This window comes from Equus caballus, chromosome 7, assembly GCF_041296265.1.
Source record: "Equus caballus isolate H_3958 breed thoroughbred chromosome 7, TB-T2T, whole genome shotgun sequence".
Classification (NCBI taxonomy): domain Eukaryota; kingdom Metazoa; phylum Chordata; class Mammalia; order Perissodactyla; family Equidae; genus Equus; species Equus caballus.
In genome coordinates, this window is record NC_091690.1 from 88,251,934 (window position 1) to 88,271,401 (window position 19,468).

The following is a 19,468-nucleotide window of genomic DNA, read 5'->3' on the forward strand; positions in this document are numbered from 1 at the left end:
CAGGGCTGCATCTCCCGTCAGACAGGACTGTGGGGCGGCGCTGTGTCTCCCCACTGATCGGGGCTCCCACACTGCCCTGATTCCTGAGGACGGGATGCTGTCTCCCCCTCGTGCTCAGAGCCTGCAGGGCAGAGGCAGTCCCTTGGGACAGCTCCCACGGGTCAGCTGCCTTTCTCTGCCCCTCAGCCGAATGTTCAGTGACTGGCGACATCCACTTCACGACCTTTGATGGCCGCCGGTACACGTTCCCTGCCACGTGTCAGTACATCCTGGCCAAGAGCCGCTCCTCAGGCACCTTCACAGTGACACTGCAGAACGCCCCATGTGGTCTGGTAAGGACTGGGGACCGCAGGCCCAATCCAGCCAGCCACCCCTGCCCTCTGCCCCTATCTGCCCCTACAGAGGCTGGGGATTTTGGGCAGGGCCCCAGGTCTTTCCTCAGCCCACTCACCCTGCTGTCTCTTCTCTCTGGGCAGAGACAGGCGCCGAGAGTCTGGGTTCTGGCTCTAGAACATCTGCTGGCTAAGAGTCACTCACTTTCCTGGGCCTCAGTGTTTAAAAAATCTCTAAAATGGGTCTAATTCAACTTAATCTGCTCTGCTTCCTTGGACTGTACCTTCAACATCTCTGTATTCATTCATTCATTCATTCAGCAAACACTGAACATCTGTTTGTGCCAGAAGCTATGTGGGTCTTGGAGACTTGGTGATAAACTAGACCTGGCTCTGCTCTCCTCGGCCTTACAGTTTAGTGGGTGAGGCAGACAAGTGACCCCATAACCCACTGTGTTATAGGAGTTGTGACAACGTGGAAAGTACCGGTAGATCTCCATGGGGGAACTTCTGCTTGTTTTAGTCGGGCGTCAGGCAGGAGGAGGGGGTGGATCAGGAAAGGCTTCCTAGAGGAGGTGACCCCTGACTTGTGTCAGCCACTTGTGAACATAACGAGAAAATGGCCACCTTGCAGGTCTAGCGTAGATGTGGGTCGGTTTGTCTCTCAGTGGTGACTGCATTGCCCCTGAGTTGCCCGTGCTGAGCTGACCCACAAGCCCTGGTCTGGGCTGCACTCAAGCTCCACTCTCATAACAGAGCAAAGGTTCACCCCCACAGTCAAGGCAACCGCCCCCCAATCCCACCTCCCTGGCCTTCTCCAGACCCCAGCACTGAGGGTCCTGAGTGGGAGCAGACATCCGCTGGAGGTGCCCTCCCTGGCCCTGGGAACCCGGGCTGGGCTGTGGAAAAGGTTGGGGGCTGGGCTTTCTTCCTCTTTAGGCCTCAGTGACCCCCTCCCCTCTCTCTGCCAGAGAATAGCCTGGCCCTGCCCTTGACTGTTCTCTGAGTCAGGAGAATACTTATCCTCAAAAGTCAGGTCACTCCTGTCACATCTGAGGGTGGCAAAAGAAAAGGCAAAGCAGAGAGAGACAGCCCCGCTGGGCTCCTTCCTGCTCACCGCATCCTGAGTCTTAGAATACCTGAGGGGTCCCTTACCCAGCACCCTCTCTACCACGTTCCTGATGGTGGCCGGCCAGCCTCGGCCTGAGGTAACCTGCACGCTGCTGGACTGCGCCTCTCGATACTGCGAGCCAGGTCTCCTCCTTGTGACTTCATCCAAGCTGTTGAACCGAAGGAGGGCCAGCTTTGTGCCAGCCCTGTGTGGAGCACGGTGAGGGTTACACAGACGAATCAGACCCCGGTCCCTAGGGCTCACAGCCTGATGGGGGAGTCAGTCATGTCCTCAGGTCGGCTGTTCAGTATACGACACAACGTGATCAGTGCTGTAAGTGGGGTGTTCTGTGGAGGAAGAAATATTCCTACAGGTCGGAAGAAAGACTCAGGGAAAGCCTCATGGTAGAGGTGGCATTGGAGCTGAGTGACCTAAAAAGTGGGCCTAAAAAGATAAATAGAAGTAAGAAATGCATGTTTGAGGATAGAGAGGACAGGCACTCGAGGAGGATTAGATCATATGAGAAAAGCAGTGAGGTTGGAATGTTCTAGAATGCATTAAGGCAAAAGCAGAAGGATTTGGCAGCTGACTAACTGTGGCTGGTAAAGTGGAGAGTGTGTGGGAGAGAAGCAGAAAGAGTCAAAGATGAAGTTGTGGTTTCAATCCTGGGTGAACAGAATGGGGTGGGTGAGGACATTAACAGACAGGAGGAGGATGATGAAATGCTTGCACAGTGCTTTGAACGTTGACTGATCACTTTTGCATACAACCTCTAGTTTAAGGCTCAAGATATCCTCGCGTGGTAGTTGTTATTATTCTCCCCATTTTAAATATGATGAGACAGGCCTGCAGAGGGTTGGGGCCTTCCTGAACCCACGGCCAGCAGGAGGCAGAGCTGAGCCGGACCCAAGGTTGGATGTTGTCCGGGAAGCCTGTCCCAGCCTCCTGATACACCCACCCCAGAATCAGTGTAGTGTTTACAGCCTTCAAAGTATTTCTTAAGTAGCCTTTATTTTTTAGAACAGCTTTAGGTTTTACAGAAAAATGCAAAGATAGTCTATAGAGTTCCCGTATACCCCACACCCAGTTTTCCCTGTTATTAAACATGATACATTAGTATGGTACATTTGTTTCAAATAGTAAACCAATATTAACTAAGTCCATACCTTATTCAGATTTTCTTTTCCTTTTTTTAAACTCACGTCGTTTTTCTGCTCCAGGAAACCACATTACATTGAGATATCGTGTCTCCTCAGGCTCTTCTTGGCTGTCACAGTTCCTCAGACTTTATCTATGATGACCTTGAAAGTTTTGAGGAGTACTGTCAGGCATTTTGCAGAATCCCCCTCTATTGGAATTTGTATGATTTTCTCATGGTTAGAGTAGCGTTGTGGTTTTTGGGGAGGACTATCAGAGGTAAAGTGACATTTTCATTGCATCTTATCAAGGGTACATACAAGCAACGTGGTTTACCACTGTTGATGTTGACCTTAGTCACCTGGCTGAGGTCGTGTTTGTCGGGGCTCTCTACTGGAAAGTTACTCCTTTCCCCCCTTCCATCCTGTGCTCTGTGAAAGGAAGTCCCTGTGTGTAGCTCACACTTAGAGAGTGGGGAGTTATGTTCCCTCTCCTCGAAGGCAGAGAATCTACAGAAATTATTCGGAATATTTTCTGCATAGGAGATTTGTTTTTTTCTCCCTCACATATTTTTTCAATCATCTATTTTTATCAGCATGGACACATGGATATTTATTTTATACTTTGGATAATAATCCAATACTTCTTTATTTTCTTACTCAAAGTATTCCAGCTTGGCTATTGGGCAGTCTTTTGGTTGGCTCCTTGTCCCTTTGACATGCCCCCATCATTGTGTGTGCGTGTACTTTTTTACTTTGTGGTCCTACAAGATGCACCAGGCTCATCTTGTATATTTCCTGTCCCATTCCTAGAATCAGCCATTTCAGCAAAAATATTACCAGGCTCTCTTGTTTCCTTTTATTGGGGAATGGCATTAGAAACCAAGATCTGGGGCACTAGGTGTGCTCATGGCTACCTGGGTATCATTTCTTTTAGGCCCTCTCAGCTGACAGAGAAAGGAAACACATGTATAACCTATGTATATCCTTATATAATCAATGTATATCCATCCACATTTCTATAAATATTCCCCTCTATCTGTATGTGCTAAACATGAATTCACATTGATGTGCCAACTCCAATCCATTACCATATGGATCATTCTAGCCTCCTCTCCTTGCTTATCTGTAAATACCCACTCCAACAGGCAGAAATCTGGCTTCCACCTTCTGCCATGTATTTATCTAACTGCTCATTTCCAGTATATATGTACAGGAGTATCAGAATTATTGTCCCATGTCTCCAGGGGAAATAACTTCATCAACTAGAGTACAGTGCTTATGCACTGTGTAAGCCCACTTATTTCCAAAGTTACTTAGGTCAATGCCACTCCCTGCACCCTTTCAGTGAGGTTGTTCCATATGTTTATAACACCGTTAGATTCTTTTGTCACAGTCAGCATTCCATCCTGGGATCCCCTGACCTCCTACAAGATTTTTTTAAATTGCATACATTAAGATTCATTCTTTATGCTGTAAAGCTCTCTGAGCTTTGACAAATGCAAGCTCCAAAGTATTTCAGGCACATTTGCTTATCTATGTCAAACCAGGTAGAGCAACCAAGTATTGCTGTATCTCTATTTTGCAGAGGAGAGAACTGAGGTTTGGATAAATGAAGTGAGCTCTTCAAGGTCTCAGAGCTTTCGGTGACATCAGAACTTGAACCCCAGACTTTAACTAAAGGGTGCACAGGCTTTCTTCCTGCACCAGTGACATGTTCAGAGGGGACCGGAGGATAAGCGGGTTTGACAAAGGAGGTGATATTTTAGACACAATAATTTTGAGCTCTTCGGGGATTTTCTGTCCCCTTGGGAGGGAACTTGGAAGGAAGGTTGTAGCTTGTTGCACAATGTCTTTCTGAAAAGTTTCAAGCCTTGATCATTTCATGTCACTGCTTGATTGTATCCCTTTCCTGTTACATTTTCTGTAGTTGTCTTTGGACTTTGGATAAAGTCCAAAAATACTACAAAGCTCAGCCTAAGGCCGGCCCCTAACTACCCCTTGAACCTTATCTTAAACCACTTTGCCCAGTGGGCTCTGCCCGCTCTGGTCTTCTTTGATGTCCTTGAATGCATTCGGTGCCTTCTTGTGTCAGGGAATTTTGTACAGGCTCCTCCCTCTGCCTGGAAGTTTCCCTCCTCCCCATCTCCCTTTGCCCAGCTAGCTTCTCTGCACCCTTCAGACCTCAGCTCAAATGTCACTTTTTCCCCATGCCTCTGATCTGCACAGTGGGAATGTTACTAGTACTTACTGAATAGGACTACTATGAGGATTAAGTGAGTAAGTATATATAAAAAGATTAGAACAGTGCCTGAACATAGTAACTCTACTGAAGTTAGCTGTTATTATAATAAATTATAGTATTATTGAGTTTTATTATTGTTGTGATTATTTTTACATTATTATCTTTCCCTAGGATGCTCTTTCCTACCTCTGCAGACTAAGTTTGGTTCCTTTGCTATATGCTTTCCTAGCACCCTATACCTATTTGCAGCATTGATCACAATAATAATTAAATAACCTCCTTTGTAACTACTTGTTTAATATCTGTGTCCCACACGAATACGTACTTTCCATGAGGGCAGGGACTCTATCTGTCATGTCATCACTGTATGATTGGGTGGATGTCTTCCTGTGGAAGGGAGGTTTGAATGGGCCCAGTGTGTGGTACCCATTTCAAAGATGAGAACCTGAGGCCCAGAGAATATTAGCCCATTTCCTGCCTGCCTCTGAGTGGAGTATGATACTCTATGGGAAAGTGCTATATAAACACCCATAAATGGATGAAATTAAAGTCCTGGATTGCAGTCGAGTGGGGAGGCCATTGTTTCTGAGGCTAGCCCCTGGGCCATCCAGGGTCCATCTCTTCTCTGCATCATAGAGCAGAGCAGAGACTGAGAGCTGACTGTCATTGCTATTTGCATTATCCCAGCTCTGCCACTAACCTTCTCCAGTCTGAGCCCCTGCCTTCCCATTCCTCAGATGAGGGCATTTGGTTAGAGGACCCCTGGTGTCCTTTGGGGCTCTGTTACTATGAGGAGCCTACCCCTGGCCTCAAACTGCCCTAGACTCCCTGCTCCCGGAGGGCTCTGTTGGGACCAGCAGGACAAACAGACTGACCCTGCCCCATTGGCCTTCCTCTCTCTCTCCAGAACCGGGATGGAGTCTGTGTCCAGTCAGTGTCAGTGATTCTGCATCAGGACCCTCGGAGGCAGGTGACCCTGACCCAAGCGGGGGATGTCCTTCTCTTTGACCAGTACAAGGTCACCCCACCCTACATGGATGGTAAGGCTTTGGTGGACAACAGCTAGCTCGGAGTTGGCTGCCTAGGCCTCTTCTTCCAGGCTCCACTGGCCAGAGGCACTGCCACATGGACAAGGGCTCACATTCCAGTACTGGGTGAATCAGGCCAGGGGGCACCCTGGTCCCAGGAAAGTGGACTCTGGACTCATAAAATGGTCTTTGTCCCCACTCCATGACAATAGGCTTCATAGAAGTATGATGGCATCTCCTAACATTAGGATACGAATGGAGCTGTTTTCCATCCCTACTCTCACTATTCTTTTATTAATTACTTATTATCCTGTCTGATTCCAAAAGGGATTTGTGGTAGATCGTAGGAAGCACATCTAATAACAAAAATGGCAAAACTATTGAGAAATAAAATGGCACCAGAGAAAATAAAAAATAAAGAACATAGGCTCAAGATTGAAAGGAATGGGGGAGAAAGGGGTATAAAGAGGCCAAAGACAAGCAAGCCACAAAGGCTGTAAAATGCACTACAATTGAATCTAAAATTTAAAATCGCTATAATTGAATATAAATCATATTGTGAGCATCCTGGTGGCCATTGTGAAAAGAACGGGCAGTTACAGAATCTCCTTTGCTAGAGAAAGAAACAGTTCCTTAGGGAAGCAAAGCTTTAACTGGCACTTGATGCTACAAGATATGTCTCAGCTGGGGCTGCCATGGTAGATAATCCCTGGGTCCTGATTTCATCATTGAACAGAGTTTCCTCACGGCTCCCCAAACCAGCCACTTGGCAGGGCTTGGCCATGTGCAAAGACTGGTCTGGGTAGGTATGGGGGTGGGAGTGGGTCACGCAGGTGGAGGCGGTGGGTGTGGTGCCCGTTGGCGAAACTTCCGACATCCCCCTTCCGGTTCTGTGCCCAGACGCCTTTGAGATCCGGAGGCTGTCCTCCGTGTTCCTGCGGGTGAGGACCAACGTGGGTGTGCAGGTGCTCTACGACCGGGAAGGATTGCGGCTGTACCTGCAGGTGGACCAGCGATGGGTGGAGGACACAGTGGGCCTCTGCGGCACCTTCAACGGCAACACGCAGGACGACTTCCTGTACGTGCCCCCCCCTGCCCCGGAACCCGAAGGAGGGGGGAAGGAAGCCCCTTAGGGCCGAGCTTCCGAAGGCGCTACCTGAAAGCTTCTTTCCCAAATTTCCCTGAGTTCTCGCGGTGCCTGACGTGCAGTGTTGAGTATTTATTCCTCTACGTTTAACTCTAAGTATGTTTCTTCAAGGCAGTGTTCAGAGTCTTCTCTGTGTAGACTCACCTGGGGAGCAGCTGGTTGAAATGCTGATTCCTGGGTTCCACCCCTCAATCTGATTTAGGGTGGAGCCCGAGAATCTCATTTTTAATAAGCACCACTGAGATTCTAGTATGTGAGGTCTGTGGACCATACCTTCAGAAATGCTGTTTTATAGTGAGGTCTTACAATTGGTGGTCCTCAAGCTGGATTTGATTTGGCTCGTGGTTTTCTTTGTTTTAATTGACTGTGAACACCTTTGGGCGAGTGTAAACCCCCAGTGAGCCAGTGATGCCCAGATTCCTTCTTTTTGTCCCACAGGGCCAGTCCACCCGCGTACCTTTCCTGCCTGGTGCTTGAGGTTTGCACCTGCAAACCTCCCAATATTCAGGGGAAGGCTATCCCCTCGGGCTGACAGAGAGTTGAGAGGAAGACTGTCTGGGCGTGGACACAGTTTAGGAACTTGGGAGGGGACAAGAGTCCCACCTTCCAGAAAGGAGAACAAAGGGTTCATCTTGAAGGCTGGAGGTTCTGGCCAGTCCTTCGAGTTACGTAAATTAGATGATGCAGAAGGAAACAGGAGAGACCTTCTTGAGCCAGATATGAGAATTCAGATTTGGTCAGAAAAACAAGAACGAGAAAAAGCTGAGAGCTTTCAATGCGTGCACATTTTTAAATGGAGCATTCTGCTGTGTCTTGCCTGGTGGGGCTGATGTCAGGGCAGCTGGCCCAAATGGTGGGGGCAGGACTTGGTTTAGTGTGTGGGCTGCTTGCCACCCTCCTAAATGTGAACTCAGGGGGAAAATATTGCTCTGTGTAACCGACTGCTCCCTGGAGCAGTAATGCGGGTTAGCCCGCCCCCCACCCTCCATGGGTGCCGTAATCTCTCTCCATTCTACCATCTACACTTAGGTTTGGTGGCTCTTGGAGACTGGTGATGTCTTGGAAACATGCTTCTCCCCCTTCCTCCCTTTATTGCCCCTCTGTGACTACGTCCTACCTAGAGAGAAAGACAGGGCAAAGGAGTTTTCAGGAACTGCCGGTGGAGAAGGGAGGAGGAAGTCTTTACCCAGCGAAACTTGGTTCATGGTATCCCTGTTTCTCTCATTCTGACATGAAGAGCTGGGGGTGGATGGTGAAGGCAGGGCACAGTGTGCCCCCAAGCCCATTTTATACCCCTTCGGAACCTGTTAAATGTCGTGTGTGTGTGTGTGTGTGTGTGTGTGTGTGTGTGTGTGTGTGTGCGCGCGCGTGCGCACATGCGCACATCCATAATTGTATGTGTTTGAATGTGACTGGCTACACCCCCTTGGCTGTTTGCATGTCTGGCATATATTTGTTCTGTGTGTGTGTGTGTGTGTGTGTTGAGGGTTTGTGCAAGTGGTGTATGTGGGCCTATGTCTGTTAGATATTTGAGTGGGTGCGTGTGTGCCTCTGAGGTGTGTGCTCGTGCTTGGGCTTTGTGTGTGTGTGTGTGTGTGTGTGTACATGACTAAGTAGTACTTACCTGGGTGTGTGCTGTATGTTTGCCTGGGTCCACACCAGCAAGTGTGTGAATGTGGCTGTGCCATGGCTTCAGGTCCCCAGTGGGTGTGCCGGAGAGCACTGCACAACTCTTTGGCAATTCTTGGAAAACATTGTCTGCCTGCTCGCCGCTGGTCTCTGGCTCCTCACTGGACCCCTGTGATGTGCACCTGCAAGCCGGTGAGGTGGCGGGAGGGGGAGAGGGGAGGAAGTGGGTGGGACTGGTTTGGGAGAGGGGATGGGAACCCTGGGCATGAGGATGCTGGTCAGATGGGGTTGGAGTGATCAGAAAAGGGGGAGCTGCAGGGAGGAGACTGGAGTCCCCTTCTGGGGAGGGTTAGGCACATGAGAACCCTCACAGTCTAGCACTGTCACATTTGTCACACACGTTTGTACTGGCTCCCCCACCTCAGGGCAAAAGTCCATGTCCTCACAGTGGACCCCCAGGCCCTCCACTCTCTGCCCATCCCTTTAGCTTGCCTCCTCCTCCTCTGCCCCTCACCATGCTCCAGCCCCACTGGCATCCTTGCCGTTCCTCCTACACGGCCAGTTCTGCTCTCTTCTCCAGGCTTTGCACTTGCTGTTCCCTCCGCCTAGAATGCTGTTCCCTCATAAACACGTGCCTCATTCCCTCACCTCTTTCAAGTTTTTGCTCAAGCATCATCCACCCACTGAGGCCTCCTGACCACCTGATTTAAAGTCACAATTGTCCTTCCTGCCCCACCTCACACTCCCTATCCTTCCTAGCCTTCTCTCTCTTCTTAGAGTCTTCACCTTCTTATTTACTCTCTGAATTGTTTGGTGATGCTCTCCTCCGACCAGAGTGTAAGCTCCATGCTGGCAGGGATTTCTGTCTGTCTGTGCACTCCTGTGTCTCCTTCCATCAATATGGGTTCTTGGTGGCACAAGGTGGAATGCATTGCGTGAATGCATGTGCACATGTACATACGTACACACACGCGCACACACACTCCCACCCACACAGACCCCTGAGCTCTCGGGAGGGAGGAAGAGGCTGGGGCCTGGGGCACCAGCAAACCAGACATGTGCCCCGACCCCTGTCCTGCCTCCAGCCTCCTATGCGGTGCAGTCCTGCAGCGTGCTCACGGGCGAGCTGTTTGCGCCCTGCGCCACCTACCTGAGCCCTGTGCCCTACTTCGAGCAGTGCCGCCGGGACGCCTGCCGCTGCGGGCAGCCCTGTCTGTGTGCCACGCTGGCCCACTATGCCCGCCTGTGCCGGCGCCATGGGCTCCCTGTGCCCTTCCGTGCGCGCCTGCCCGCCTGTGGTGAGTGCCCGGCCTGCCCAAGCCCCAGCCCCGAGTCCACCTGCCCCCTCCGTGCACTGCTCCCCGCCAACCCCAGGCCATCCCACAGTCTCCTTCAACCTGGCACCCCTCCTCACAAACTGTTTCTCCTCCTGGGATGTGTGACATGTGACTGCTTCTCTCTTACCCTCACCTTCAGTCCATCACCAGTCCTGTCAATCCCAAAGTCACCAGCTTCTCACCACCTCCATGGCCACCCCCTTGTCAGAGCTACCGAGTAGGCTTCCCTACAGCCTCTTCTCATTGCAGCCACAGTGAGCTTCCTCAGGATCGCTGGCTCCCGTGGCCCTCAGGTGCATGGGGCCCACTCCACCCCAGGCCACGCCCCTCCCCACGTCTTAGTTGTCTCTGTGCCCCCAGCTCGAGCACAGGGCCCCACTCTCAGTAAGCTTTTAGCAAATGTTTGTTAGATAAATGGAAGAGGCACAGTACTGGGTGTCAGGAGGTCTGCAGCCTTCCAGGTAATTGCTGTGTGTCCCTGGCAAGGCCCTGCCCCTTTCTGAGTCAAAGTTTCTCCAGAGGTGATTGGACAAGACCAGTGGTTCTTAACCCTGGCTGCATGTTGGACTCACCATGGGAACTTTTAAAAAACATCCATATCCGGTCACATCCAGTATCAATGAAAGCAACATGTCTGGCAGTGGGGGCCGGATATCAGCATCTTTAAAAGCTCCCAGGTAGCTTTGACGTGCAGCCTAGGTGAGAACAACTGAGCTTGACAGACTCAGCGGATCTGCTGCCTCTGACTGGGTGTGGGAGACCCTGGGGAGGGGGCGTGGCCAGGTGAGAAGAGGGCAGCTCTGAGTCTTTGGACAGAAGGCCCCCGAGAGGCTGCTAGACGGGGCACAATTGATCTTCACAGCCCGCGTGTGTTATAGCCATAGAGGTGAGAGGTGCAGAAGGGTGTGTAATGCACACCTGTGCGTGTACAGGTGTTTGTGAGAGTGATGGGGTGGGTGTAGGGCTGTCAGGGGGCAGTGACCTCCACCCCTCCCCCAATATCACTACCTCAAAGGAATGCCCTGCAGAAAAAGAAACACCAATGGCAGGAGCCAGGCTGAACTTGGGAGGTTGGTCCCACTCTTGCCACTCTGCCATCTGGTTTAGTGGGGACAGCGGGATGCTAAGGTCAGACCTGGGTTCAAATCCCAACTCTGACCTTGACCTGCCATGTGACCTTGGGCAAGTGTTTTAACCTCTCTGGTTCTCAGTTTTCCTCATCAGGATGATGACCCCACCCCACACGGTTGTGGGGACAAGGGAGACAAAGCACAGTTCCATTTCCTACTACAGCACTGTCCTGTGAGGCCACCAAGGAATATAGCCCCTGCGTGGCCCTGTGTGGACAAACCTGCCAGGACCTGGCCAGCCCTGAGGCCTGTGGGGTTGATGGTGGCAGTGACCTCAGCAGGGACGAGTGTGTGGAGGGCTGTGCCTGCCCACCGGACACCTATCTGGATACCCACACTGACCTCTGTGTCCCCAGGTGAGCGGGCTGTCTTGACCCCTGTGTGAGGTGATGAGGAGGCTGGGGGTCTCCAAGGCACCGGAGACGGGAGCCTGCCTGGGCCTCTCCTGTCCCTACTTCATCTCACGGTCGCAGGGCAGACCTTCATGGGTGGGCTCCCTCCTCTGGACCCCTCCCCACTCCCAGGCCTCTTGCCTCCACTCTGGTTCTTCAGGCCACTCCAGCCGGCTTGCCCACAAGACGGAACAACCCCACAGGGCCAGTACCGTCTCTCCCCTCATCTCCCTCTTCTGCCACAAATATTTATTGACTTTTCACTAAGTTCCAGATATTTCCAGGCCCTGGGAGTTCAGCAACAAGCAAAACAGAATCCTGTCCTGGGGAGCTCCCCTTCTAGGTGGAGAGGCAGATAATAAGCCAGATAATAAGATAAGGCAGATAATAAGATAATAAGATAGACACTTGAGGGGTCTGGTGAGAACAAGAGCCACAAAGCCAAATAGAGCAGCGTGAGGACAGGGGATCCTGGGGGCGGGGAGGGGCTACTGTTGTGTCATATGAGGTGAGCTGGAAGGAAGGCCTTTCTGATGAGGTGACATTTGAGCAGAGACCTGAGGGAAGAGTGCTCCCAGCAGAGGTGACGAGGGGACAGTCCCGAGGCCGGGCTGTGGGCATGTTCTTGTCTAAGCTTGGTGGCTGGCCCCCGAATCTGGGACTCAGCCCTGACCTCTGTCCCGGTGCCACGCTGGCTTCCTCACTCCATAGAGAAGTGTCACATGTCAGAGTAGTTGCTGTTACTTCTCTCTGTGTCCTTATGCGCCTGGCTGGCTGAGGGGTGGGGTCCCTGTCCTTGGCAGTCCCTGCCCCAGCTTCTGAGTTCACCTTTCTCTGTTCCCCGGGCTTTATAGGAACCAGTGTTCCTGCCACTTCCAAGGAGTGGACTACCCCCCTGGAGACAGCGACATCCCATCTCTGGGCCACTGGTGAGCTCCCTAGGTAACAACATTATTGTCCTCTCTAACTGGACGTTGCTGACTGAAGAAAATGCAGCTGAGCGGGACTTTCCATGAAACGACACCCACCCCTGCCTCTGTGCGGGGACCAGGGACAGAAGTGGGGGTATTTGTCTGAACCCTGCAGTGCTCTGAGTGCAGCGACTCGGGGACGCCGGGTTCTGCAGTGACCGGGGTTCCGTGTCTGGGCTCTGCAGTGACTGGGTCGGCTAACCCTGGTGCCACCCTCTCTCTCTCTTTTTGCAGCCACTGCAGAGATGGAGTCATGAGCTGTGATAGCAGAGCCCCAGGTAAGGGTGGCTGGAAGGGGATGGGCTCTTCTGGGGGCTCCCCCATGGTAGTGGGGATACGGAGAGGTGAGGGGGGAACTTGAGGACAGACCAGGACGGGGAGAGCTCACCCGCATCATGCCTCACGCTGAGCCTTCTGTATTCCTTTCTCTCTCGGGAAAGGCTCCATCTTGGAGGGTGGCACCCAGAAATCCTGTCCCAACCTCTGCCTCACCCTTGTGGCTGTCCCTCCTGCTTCTTGAGGAGAGGCTGAGACTGTCTCCCGCAGGGGCAACCAGCAAGGGTGTCTGGACAGTCGCTTGGCCTCCCCTGGGTCCTGGTTTTCCTTGATCTGAGCCGTCACATGTCTCCTGAGGTTGACTCTCTACTGGCGCAGCGCTGGACGTGGGGTCACGGAGATGGGGAGCACGGGCGGGCCTTTAAGACTCTCCCAGGCAGTGGAGGTGGGGGTGGGCTGGCAGGGTGCTGGGTCAGCCTGTGAGGGGCTTGGAGGTGGTAGAGCAGGAGGCTGGAGCCTTCAGGGAGGGCCTCCTGGGGTGGGAGAGGCCACTAAGGACAGGGAGTGGCACAGAGAGGGTGGGAGAATAATCATATGCAGGTGGCAAAGAACAGGGCCTCCAGAGTCAGGCAGCCCTGGGTTCAAATCCTGCCCAGCCCTCACTAGCTGTGCAGCCCTGGGTACCTCACTTCACCTCTCCCTCTGAGCCTTCACTTCCTCTTTTGTATATAACTCAGATTCCTACATTCGCCCCATGATCCATATATATATTCCTAAGGGTGGTTTTCTTTTTGTAGCTTGTGGCTTCAGATTTCCGCTTCTTTGGGACTTTCGTTTCCTCTCCTGTGCTATTCCTTTCTGCTCCATCTCCAGCTGGGCATAGAACTCAGCTCCTTGTATCGATCTTTCTGAACAAACCTCACTCACACAGGTATGAATGTGCCCTCCACTCTCCGCGGTTTCAGTTAACCCTGGATGGCCAAACCGCGGATGATGAAAGCAAAACCGCGGATAAGGGGGTGATTGCTGTAGGGTTTGCTACTATCTGCGGTTTCAGGCATCCACTGGGGGTCTTGGAATGTGTCCTCTGCAGATAAAGGGAGACTGTTGTATAGGTAATGTGAAATTGACTTCCTTGTGTTAAAAGTCCTCAGGCCACCCTGCCACACTCATGACTGTCTTCTTTCTGGCTCCTCTGCCAGATCCTCTGGGGCGCTTCCTCTTGCTTGATCTTGCCTTTTGAAAGCAGAAGTGGCCTCTCTCCATTATATGGGAAAATGGGGGACGAAAATACCACAGAGAGTTGTTGCAGGACTAAATAAGAAAATGCCCTTGAAGTACCTGGAGTAGTACCTGGTGGAGAGGACATGTTCAGTAACTGGTACTGGCAGTGGCGGTGGTTGTCCTGCTGTGTGACAGCATGCATCCCTCCTGCTCCCCATGATGTGCATCTGGGAGCCCAGGGAATGCCTCAGGAGCGGCCGGGCCTGAGAAAGCATCAGAGTCCCCTCTCTTCCTGAGTTCCCCAGATGCCGGCTCTCTAGGTCTCCCTGGCCACCCCTGCCGCCCAGGAGTCCTCCCCCAGGCCCAGGTGTTCCAAGCATCTTGCTGAGTGTCCAGGCTCTTTTCAGCACCCACCCTTTCCTCTTCCAGCTGCTGCCTGCCCAGCAGGCCAGGTCTTCGTGAACTGCAGTGACCAGCACACGGACCCCGAGCTGAGCAGAGAGAGGACATGTGAGCAGCAGCTGCTGAACCTGAGCGTGCCAGCCCGTGGCCCCTGCCTCTCAGGATGCGCCTGTCCCCAAGGGTGTGTATCCATGTTGCCACGGTCTCCCACTCCTGGAGGCTGGCAGAACCAGGGACCATCAGGAGGGGCAGGGAAGACCTCACACAGGCTTGCATGGAGGCACTAGCCCAGGGCTGGCCAGTGACAACGTAATGCCAGCGAGGAATCTGAGAAAGAGCAGGGGCATGGGGAGCCAACCTGGAGCAAATTCTACTGGCTCTGCTGCTTGCCAATGTGTGGCCTTGGACAGGGAAGGGGCCTGGCCTCTCTGAGGCTCAGTTTTTCATCTGTAAAATGGGAATAATAATAATAATAATAATAATGCCACTTCAGCAGGTTGTTGTGAGGATTAAATGAGATGCTGAATTGGAAGCACTGGGTGGGGTGTCTCGTGTGCTCTAGAAATCTAATGGGCTGGAGACCATGAAACACTCCCGTGCTTCAGCTGTCAGCCTCTTTCCCTGCAAAATTCATACCAGGTGGAGGGCTGGTGTCCCATAATACTCAAAAAAGAAAGGCCTCAGCCAGTGGAAGTCGTCTCCCTCCTGGGTGCCCGGCACCACCATTAAAGCTGTGAGGTCCGTACGTGCTGAGTCTGGTGGGGTGCCTCATGGGTGCTCCGTACGCCTAGGTGGCGGCAGGGTCCCAGCGCCCCCCTCTGCCAGTTCTCATTCCTGGTGCTGGTCTTGCTTCAGGTCTGGGCTGAGAAGACAGTGGGCGCCTCATCCCGTGACTGGGCAGCAGTTTGCTGTGTCCTTTAGCCTATGCCGAGACCAGTGGTCAGCTGGGAGCCCTGGCCCAGGCCTGGCCACCAGGGGAAGTGAAATGAGGGCCAGGCCTCTAAGGTGGGAAGAGGAAGGAACAGTCAGAGCTTTACTATTTATAAAACAATTTGATATTATCTCCTTCAATCTCAGAGCATCCCTGGGAGAGGGGAGGGGAGGATCATTATTCTCATTTTGCAGATGAAGAAACTGAGGCCGGGGCAAGGGGAAGGGAAGTGGTCTGCCCAAGAAGCTGTGACTCAAACCTAACTCAGCTTACTCCAAACCCTGCCCTTTGGCCAGAGTGTGCCAGCTCTGTGAGGCCCAGGGTCTGGTCCCCTGCACAGAGGTCACAATGTAGCTAATGAGCCTGCCCCTTCCCGGGCAAGGGTATCCACAAGAGACTCCTGTGGGGTCTTGAGAACTCGCACTGGAGCCTAGGCCCAACTCACAGGGTGCAGACACCACCTGCTGCCACTTGGGCCCCAGAGGAGCTTGTGAGGAGAGTCTTTCATTGAAGGCCTCTTGTGGCACCATCCTTGTGTGCATAAGCTGCCTCTCAGTCCAAGCACAGGGAGGACCAGGGCCTCTGGGGTCAGGAACTGTGGGTCACTCGCTGCCAAACATGATGGCAAGGCCACTGAGGCAAGGTGGAACTGGGAGAGGTGACCGAACTGGGAGAGCTGGGCTGGGTTCTGCCAGTGACTCTGTGTGACCTCTCTGAGCGCGTCCTCATCTGTAAAATGGGGGTTGACGGTCCCTCCCAGAGGGGCTTGGGGAATGAAGGATTCGGCAAGATCCCTTTCATGAAAGTGGTTTGTAGTCTCTAAGGCTGTAGTCCTCAAACGTGAATGTGCCCCTGGATCTTCACCCGAGACTCTGTACTTCTAACAAGCTCCCGGGAGATGCCGATGCTGCTGGTCTGGGGACCACACTTTGAGGAGCAAGGTTCTAAAGCATCAGCCGACCCTAGGGGTTAGTTTAACTCAGAAGATCTCAAAGCTAGAGGGGGTTCCCTTTTCAGTGCCAGGCTCCAAAGGCTCTAACAGGCTGGGTGACCTTTGACAAGTTATAGGGCCACTTGGGCATCAGTTTTCTCGTCTCTCAGGCCCCACTGGCTGTTTGCAGGACCAGTCTGAGTGGGCACTTCCAAAATCCTCCTCTGCTCCAGGCCTTTCGAAGTTCTGTCCAGGTCCTGGTGCTGTGCCAAGAGCATCCACCATCCAAGGGCCAGGGCCAAAGGGGTGGGGGTGGGGCCGTCAGGCCCCCAACCCAGTTACCTTAATGTTTGCCGCTAGCTATGTGACGCCAGACAAGTCACTTAATTTTCTGAATCCGTCTGTGAATGGAGGGTAGTAACACCCACCGTACAGGTTCCTGTGAGATTTAACTGGGACAATGGCCACAGGGAGCCCAGCTCTGTGTAGTCAGCGCTCTGTAAGACTGTTCCTTCCCCTTCCGGGTGTTGAGCCCTCATCACCTCTTGGGGTGTCTGCCCCAGTGGCTCATGTGCTGTATCAAATGCCCCATGAGGAGCTTACACACATCCCACGGGTGCTTGTCAAAGGGAAGTTATCACAGTCTCAACTTGTGAAGGAAAGGCAGACACTTCCTGCCCTCCGGGAACATCTTCTTGGGAGCTGGGATAGGGCTCCCAGTGACGCCCGGGCACTGTCATAACAACCCTGCCCAGGACCTCTGGGCCCCTGGGCCCCACGCCTCTCTCCATAGTGTTTCTAGGAACTTCTAGGTGCTCTGTATTGCTCCAAATGACCCTGGGCCACTGCAGGCATCTGGGGCGTTCTGTGCCTCTCCAGATTTCTTTGAATCTTGGTGCTGAGCCAAGGGCTCTGGGGCCGCTCGGCAGTGTAGCATAGTGATTTTGAGCACGGACTCTGGAGTCATGCTTGAATCCTGATTCCACTACTTACTGGATGAGTTAGTCAACATGCCTGAGTCTCAGTTTGCCCATCTGTAGAATGGCACAGAGTAAGCTCTCTACATGAGTAGACAGCATTGTCCTCCTTCATTTGGATTCTGTGCATTTGCAAATGCCCCCTGAGGGATCCCGGAAGGACAGGGTTCCCTAACAGGTAAGACGAGGATGCTCCACAGATTGAGGGCACCTCGAGGACAGAGGCCAAAGCTCCTCTCTGCATGCTCCTCTCTGGGGGGGGGGGGGGGGGCGGCTCACAGCAGGTGCTCATGGATGCAGGAAGGTCTGCAAAGGGCCAGGAGCGGACGGTGGGCGGCGGCATGACCCCTCAGGAAGGGGCGAGAGACAGGGCCTGGGGTTGAAGGTGGAAGGTGGTGAGCCAGCCCATCGCTGATGTCTGATGCAATTCTAGGGAAAGGAGGGCCGAGAAGCCACTGCTGTGTATCTGCTAGGCGCTAGGCAGTGTGCCCAGGTCTATAATTAAATTCTCCTAATGTCCTTGAGGGGAAGGTGTCATTATTCCCATGTTACTCATGAAAAAACAAAGGTTTAGAAAGGTTAAGTGGCTTCAGGGAAAACATAGTGGATTAAGCACATGCTTTTTTTTTTTTTTTTTTTTTTACTGTTTCCTCCCACAACCACAATGAAATGTTGGTAATGGAGTTTAAAACAGTATAAATCCCTAGGGACAAAGAGAACAGGAGTGGGAGTGTTGGTGGCATGAGATGGGTCAATAGTTTTGAAGAAGGAATGAGGGTAGATGTGTAGGAACTGACCTTGCGGAGCAGAGGTTGACAGCTGATGCCTGCAGAGGAGAAGTTCAAGGAGAAGCAACCTATGTCGTGTTGACAGCTTCAGGAACAGGAGGCTCCAGGCGTCTCAGAAGATGGGGTGGTGGGAGGGAGACAGGAGGATGAGTTGCAAGTCTATATATGGAGCCGTTAACCTTCCAGATTCCCTCTGCGACCCCCTGCGGTCACTCAACTGCCCCAGGCTCATTTCGCAGGAGAAAGGTGGTAAGAGTTTCTAGACTTTGATCTTGGGGGCACCAGGAGGAATAAGATGCAACAGGGAGATGAAGTGAAAGCCTACAGGGACCCTGTCCTCTTCCCCACATTGGTTCCCAGGATGGTGGCATCAAAGCCTTTGCCTCCTAGGCTAGAGAAAAAGAGGACTCTTTTCTCGAAAATTGGCTGGGCCAAGAGAAAAAAAACTACAGAAATTCATGTTTTGGGGGTTCCCCAATGAAATTCTGGCCCCCCCTTAAATAGGGAGCTTCCAATCAGCTTTTGATGCCTCACAGGGTTTTTTTCCTTTTTTAATTTTTTTAAAGTGAAGCATAATTTATATACAGTAAAATGCACAGATTCTGAGTATACAGTTTGCTAAGCTTTGACAAATTTATACCCCCTTGTGACCCACACCCCCATGAAGATCTAGAACACTTCTAGCACCTCAAAAAAATACCCTCATGCCCTATGTCTTTTCCCAGGCGATCCTCTCCGCAACCCCCCCCACCCCCCGCACTGTAGTTCTTCATTTCAGCATAGATAGGCTCTGCCTATTCTAGAACTTCATGAAAATCTAGTCATACAGTACCTACCCTTCCATGTCAGGCTTCTTTTCCTTAGCATATGTTTGTGAGGTTGACCTACATTGTTTCATTTTCTGGTAGTTTGTTTCTTTTTATTGCTCAGTAATATTCCATTGTATGTATATACAATAATTCCTTCATCCATTAAATGTTGATGGATATTTGGGTTGTTTCCAGTTTGGGACTGTTTTGAATAAGGCTATAATGTCTTCCTCTTGGGTGGGTCCTGGGGTAGATTTATGTTTAACTACATAAGAAACTGCCAGACTATTTTCTAGAGCATTTGTATGATTTCACAGTCTCACCGCATGAGAATTCTGACTGCTCCACATGCTCATTAACACTTGGTGTTTTCATTTCTGTTATTTTAATGAGAACGTAGTCATATCTCATTGTGGTTTCAGTTTATATTTCCCTAATGACTAATGATGAGTACTTTCTCATGTGCTTTTTGGCCACTTATATATCTTCCTTTTTGAAGTGTCCATTCAAGTCTTTTGCCCATTTTCTTTTTAAAGATTTTATTTTTTTCCTTTTTTCAGCTAGACTGAACAGGAACCAACTTCTGGTTTTTCTGTTTTCTTATTTCACTGATTTCTGCTCTTATCTTTATTATTTCCTTCTTACTACTTACTTTGGATTTACTTGCTCTTA

The 19,468-nt window shown here is 51.6% G+C and overlaps 1 protein-coding gene across 1 annotated transcript in view; it reads left to right on the forward strand.

The window, feature by feature from the left end:
* The window catches only part of OTOG (otogelin), a 95,007-nt gene that overhangs the window by 13,159 nt on the left and 62,380 nt on the right, over positions 1–19,468 (forward strand). Inside the window, exons 14-22 of the mRNA XM_003365430.4 lie at positions 187–332; positions 5,732–5,864; positions 6,753–6,930; positions 8,696–8,820; positions 9,714–9,926; positions 11,259–11,451; positions 12,342–12,416; positions 12,693–12,736; positions 14,388–14,541. Of these exons, the coding sequence (XP_003365478.3) occupies positions 187–332; positions 5,732–5,864; positions 6,753–6,930; positions 8,696–8,820; positions 9,714–9,926; positions 11,259–11,451; positions 12,342–12,416; positions 12,693–12,736; positions 14,388–14,541 (1,261 nt within the window). The remainder of the gene's footprint in view (positions 1–186; positions 333–5,731; positions 5,865–6,752; positions 6,931–8,695; positions 8,821–9,713; positions 9,927–11,258; positions 11,452–12,341; positions 12,417–12,692; positions 12,737–14,387; positions 14,542–19,468) is intronic.